Source organism: Alligator sinensis, unplaced genomic scaffold (genome assembly GCF_000455745.1).
Source record: "Alligator sinensis unplaced genomic scaffold, ASM45574v1 scaffold235_1, whole genome shotgun sequence".
Lineage (NCBI taxonomy): Eukaryota > Metazoa > Chordata > Crocodylia > Alligatoridae > Alligator > Alligator sinensis.
Window position 1 is genome coordinate 2,311,878 of NW_005842042.1, and position 5,935 is coordinate 2,317,812.

Consider the following 5,935-nt stretch of genomic DNA (forward strand, 5'->3'; position numbering starts at 1 on the left):
GATCACTATGCTAGGGGTCAAGAAGGAATTTTACCCCATGGTCAGTTTGGTACATCCTGGGGGATTTGCCTTCCTCTGTAGTCGGGGGAGGCAGGGGCATGGTCCGGTTCCTGGGGTCTCTCAAGGTCATTTTAACAGATTTTTTGCTAAGAGGCTACACAATGGATTTGTATAGGGTGGCTTCAATTGGGGTGATCCTGCCTTGGGGAGGGAGTTGGGCTAGATGACCTCTGGAGGGCCTTTCCAACATACTTTTCTGATTTCTAGGTCAGAGGGCTGGAGTGGAGTGAAGGGGCTCTGAAACCCCTGGTTTCAGCTGGGGAGGAATCCCTTCCCATACAGGCAGACCTGGGTCCAGCTGTGAAGCTGCCTTCTGAATCCATTGTACCCTCCAGGGCAGGGGGTCATGCTAAGGTGCATGACTGCACAAACCAGCACTGCAGAGATTTTGGAGTATGCTATGGCCCATACGGCTGCCTTGAAGGTTTCCAACCTAGCAGCTGATTTCAGAGACTCCAGACCCTGTAAACCCAGCTGGGACTGATGACCCAATTCCTTTGGTGCCTCAGCTGATGCCATCTGGCCCTGCTGATGGTTGGTCCTTGGCCAGCAATTCCCTGTAGATCTTCCTTTAGCATTGCAGCCACTGGCACTACCTCAACCTTGCTACCTCAGAGCAGGTCTCTGGTAGGGATCTCCCTAATGCCTTCTGCAATAAGGACTGATGCAATATCTTCTTTAATTGCCTGCTGCTTAGCCCACATCTTCTCATGCTGGCTTCCTCGTCTGATATGCTTAAAAAATATCTGTTTAAATTCTCCATTTGCCACCTGCCTCCCCCCACCTCTCACAGGTGGGCTGATGTGACACATTTTATAATCCATCTGTAATTTTTGAACTGGTCTTTCCCCAGCCTCAGGGTGTCTTGTGCTGGGCTGTTTGTGGTGGGGGGGTGGAGGGGGTGGAGAAGAGTGTGTCTCCTGGAGGGAGCAGAACAAGTGAAATCTTCCAGTGTCTCCTGCAACAGCTGAAAGCTCTTTCCATTGGAAACTTGCCCCTGCAAGCCAACCAGTAAGTGCCAGTGTTGCCCTAGGTGGTCAGAGAGGGGCCTTTGTGGCAGTGTGCTTGACAGACTTGACCAAATGGTAGGGCGAATCTTTTGGCAAGCTGTTGCTTTGTCATACAAGACTGGTCAGCAATCTACCTCCACTTAGCTGAGCACTGCTGGGCATTAGCCTGGGCTTGAGAAGAACATTGCTCTATGGGTCCCTCTAACAAAGTGCCAAGGTTCCTGTGGGTTCTTCTCTCTTGCCCTCTCCATTGCTTTTCCAGCTGTGCAATGCAGAGCAAGTGCTGGCCCAGGCCCGGAAGAGGAAACGCAGGACCAGCATCGAGACCAACGTCAAGGGGACCCTAGAGAGCTTCTTCCGCAAGTGTGTCAAGCCAAGCCCCCAAGAGATCTCGCAGATTGCAGAGGATCTTAACCTGGATAAAGATGTAGGTTTGGCCCTGGGGCAAAAGGTGGTTCAGAAGAAGTCTTGGTGAAATTCAGTACATAGCCATAAGAACATAGTAGGAGCTCAGTGTCAGCCCAGATGCTACAGTCCCAGATGCAGAGGGAGTGTGCTGGGGGGCTTGCTTGTTAATCTCCTGGTAGGTGGAATTTAGGCCCAGGACTGTCCCAGTAACTGGAGGCACCTGCTGGTAGCCATTTGGAAATGGTCATAGTGCAGCCCATGCAGAGATCCAGTGTAAAGACCCTAGTGCAGAGGGCTCTCTGGCACTTAGTCTGAGTTCTCCAGCTTGTACTGTTGAGCCAGGATGGTGGATGCTTCAGGGCAGGACTTCAGGGTGGAAGTGAAGGAAAGTAGGCAACTTCCCAATGGAGAATGGGTCTAAGCTCCCTCTGTTTTGTGCATCTTGCTGGCTCCAGAGAGGAATGTATGTAACTCATGGGGCTGATCCATCTCCATTTCTATTTTCCCCATACCCCTTCCCCCTATCCCTCCAGGTGGTTCGGGTCTGGTTCTGCAACCGGCGCCAGAAGGGCAAGCGGCTGCTGCTGCCCTTTGGCAATGAGAATGAGGCAGGGATGTACGACATGAACCAAGCCATGCCTGCCCCGGCGACGAGCCAAGGCTATGCTGTGGCGCCCCTGGCCTCTCCTCCACCCATCTACATGCCGACTTTCCACAAAGGCGAGATCTTCTCTCAAGCTCTGCAACCCGGGGTCTCCATGGGGAACAATGGCAACTGAACGGAGGGGGGAGGGGGTTGGGGGGGCTGGGTGAAGGGTGCCCTAGGAGCTGAATGGGGGTGTCCCCTGGACAGTGCAGCTCCACTGGGTGCCTCAGTCCCACTCCGAGGGATGGCTGCTGAGGCCTCTTCCCCAGATACTGATCTTGGAGCAGGAAAGTTGTGGGGATGGGGCTTTTGCTGTATTTTGCTATGTCTCTTGTTTTGTTGGGGTGGGGGAGGCACAGGAAAGTGAGAACAAGTCGTGTAGATAGCATATTTGTTACACAGGGCACAATCTACAGACTGCCCCTGTGTGCAAATCCCTGTGGGAGAGGTGCAAGGTGGCCTAAGGCAGCTGCCCCCCCTTGTCCCCACTTGCATCTCTGTCCCTGTCAGGGCCCAGACAGAGTGGACACTTGCTCTCTGGATTCCCTCCCAGCCCTTCCCAGTTCCTCTGGTCCACCACTCCCCCTACTTGGGGTCTGTGTTCCTTGCCCCACTAGGGGAGGTGACTTCTCCCCATTCATTAATCTACCTATGCTGCCCCTCTTCTGGGGCTAGGCTCAGTCACTCTTTTGCAAATGGCATTTTATGTATTTCTAGTTTTTAAACCGGGAACCCTGTGTAGCAATTTCTAGTGTGAATGTGATCTTCTCTCCCTCTGTCCCCCTGGCCAGGGCTGCATGAGTTCACAGAGAGGGAGAGTCACCCTAATGGACTTGCAGCCCCATATGAGCCTTAGGCCTGGTATTTGGCAAGGAGCTTAAAGGAGTTAAATGCCCATTGAATGTCGGAGGAAGCTGGGTTCTTGTGCCTCCTTAGCAGATCCCAGCCTCTGGTACCAGGTCTGCATCTGTTGGAAACATTTTTTTTTTCTAATTTTTAAAAAATTTTTCCCCATTACTGTCCATTACTCCCTTGCACCCATTACTGTCGTCTTCTTACAGGTTGGCCTGGTTTGCTAAATTTATTTGGTGGTCCATTTAGGCCTCATCTCGATGGCCACAATGAGAAGTGAGGCTGGAGGAGCTGTCTAGGCAGTACAAACAGTGCTTGCCCTGCAGGGCTGTTCTGTTCAAGGGGCTCCTGCTCCAAGTCCTGTGTTGAGTGAGTCTTTGACCGTGTAGCTACCAGCAATTGCCCAGCTCTGGGGCTCATCCATGTAGATGTCACAAAGGATGTTGTTCAGCATTCATAGGGCATAGTTTATTCAGGAGTGACCTACTTTATCAAAGTTCATCCCCCACAGCCTCAAATCATCTGGAGAGGGGCTAGCATTAACCTTTTGCTGTTCCCAAATCTCTATATGGGTTATGCTTCTATTTCTGGGCTAAGTAGCATTTAATACTTTGTGATGTGTCTGCATATTAATAACATCTTCCTAGCAAGTGTCTCTTATGACCTCAAAATTTTTGGTTAAAAAGCAAGGTGACCTTTTTTGGGCTTCTGTGGTTTGTGGTTGGAAAAGTTGATGGGAACCACAAGGCCTCTGCTACAGGCTTCAGGACTCTTTCACAATCCAGTGGAAGGTTTCATTTTTTAAATGCATGCCCCCCTTTCCTCCCAAGCAGCTGCCAGAGTGGGAAGAAGGAACAGAAATAAGGGCTACTAAGCTTCCGTGGACATACAAATAGGAGCCTCCTGGTGGAATTGCAGTTGCAGCCTGAAGGGTCCTCTTGCACAGAAGACCCTTGCAGTCTTCAATAACCATTGAAATTGCCAGCCTGGCAGCAGTGCTAGGAAATCAACTCGTATATACCAATAGATGGTGCTTTTATATAAGTGTGTGAACAGATTTGATGGGGGCATGGAAGGGGGGAAAAACTTGAGAAAACTGACCCTCAAATTTCTTTTATGGTCTGTTGTTTACAAAATTTTACATTAATAAAAAAAAAAAAAAAAGGAAAAAAAAAAAAGGTTACTACACAACAGCTTTTTGAGAGCTTTGCTTTGTTGACTTTTTTATGTTGAAAAGGTTTCTGCATCCAGATGCCTCTACCATTATGAGGCTTTTCTGTTGCTGCTGTTGTTTTATTATAAGTGTGTGTGGTATCTGATGGGATGCGTCTCAGCCTGGAGTTGTGATGATGGGAGAGACTCCACTTTTATTCCTTTGTGTAGTCGTTGTGGGTTTTTGGAGAAATGACTGAAAAATCTTAAGACTCAAAAGCCAGAAGGCAAATAGAAATTCAAATTTTATTTTAAATGTCATGATACTAGTCTGTGAATTTTGAATGCTTTTTTTTTTTCACTCAAGGGTCTGTGTTGGTAATGAGGGAAAATCATGGTACTACCTAATGCTCTGAGCTGGACTTCTTTACTGTGGTTAAATTCGTGACACTTAACGTTGCTTGCCATCAGTGGTCTTAGCGTCAACACGCCCTTGAAATGATTAGAGCAGTTCACAGCTCTGTTTGGCAGGCTGCAGACAGCAGCTCTGCAATGATTCATCATGTGTGGAAGGTTCTGTCTCTGGTGCCCACTGCATGGGCACTTCTTGGCACCATCTCTCAGTGAGAGTTGAAACAGCCCCATGAACTGATGCAGGGGAGAGACTTGCCCTGGAAGCTCATTACCAGTGTTTCTTGCTGGGGATGGGAGGTTTGCTTAGGCATGAGGATAGCTCTTAAAGAGAGCATTTGGTGTCAGCTGCACTGACTGAAGAGGACATTTTACAGTTCCAGCCACTTAAATTCCTTCTGCCCTTCCAAGCAAATTCCATTGAATGACACTGAGTTCCTGCTAGTTGTTTGCTAAGGCTAACGATCCCTGCCATGTGCACAGAAATGTAAAAATATGCGGGTCTGCTACACTTTCATTTAAAAAAAAAAAAGACTTAAAGCTTCCTCTAAGGCAGAGTCTATGGAATGTAATAGGGGTTCTCTATCGGTGTACAATTTCCATAGAAAGGCTCTGAATTCTAGTACAACTGAGAGGAGAATTTCTCAAAACTTTTGGAACTGCCCTGTAGAATTGCATTGCTAGGATAGAGGCTGCTATGATTGTGTGGTTTTTTTAGGATGGTTCGAGAGTGCCCCAGAAATTTCTCCCTGGATTTTCTTTCCTTTCCTGAAAAAATGTTCATTGAAAATAAAGATCCCAGCTGCATTCCCAGAACCCTTTATCTTATGTTTTCCTCTTGTGGCTTCCTTCCAAGCACCACCTACAAAATAGCCCTACCTTCTTGAGAAGCCCCTGCCTATAACCTATTCCAAAGACCCCTACGTGGTGTTTGGCCGTGGCAGGGTTTGAGTACAGCCTTGTGTTTTGTTGCTCCCTAGTCTAATTCTCCCACGGTGGCTGGATCCAGACATGCAGGTGTGTGTGGTTTGTGGGGCCACAAAAGTTTGCAGTGCCACAAACTGCCCAAGTTGCACATTAATCGGTGCCCAGCACTGCTGATTTGCAGCACCAGGGCAAAATTTGCCACCAGGATTTCCTAATAGCAAAAAAACCAGCACAACGCTCACCAAAGTGGCAAGTGCAGAGATGGGAGCAGGTAGATCTTGAGGCACACTGCTCCAGCCAGGAGGGGAGCGGCTGCCTGGGGCACAGGAGATCCTCAGCCAGTGGAGACCAGGGAGCAGGTAGCCCTGGGCTGCATGCTTCCCCATCCCCATGTGTTACTCTAGCTGCCCAGGGCGTAGGGTACCTCCGTGCAGGGGATGGCTATTGGCTAAAACAGCCCCAAGCAACC

General features: G+C 49.0%; 1 protein-coding gene across 1 annotated transcript in view; it reads left to right on the plus strand.

Annotated features, from left to right (window-relative positions):
* Positions 1–2,258, plus strand: part of LOC112550152 (POU domain, class 5, transcription factor 3-like) — a 12,005-nt gene extending 9,747 nt beyond the window's left edge. The window contains exons 5-6 of the mRNA XM_025203007.1: positions 1,333–1,497; positions 2,012–2,258. Of these exons, the coding sequence (XP_025058792.1) occupies positions 1,333–1,497; positions 2,012–2,257 (411 nt within the window). The 3' untranslated portion in view covers position 2,258. The remainder of the gene's footprint in view (positions 1–1,332; positions 1,498–2,011) is intronic.
* Positions 2,259–5,935: the final 3,677 nt, after the last annotated feature.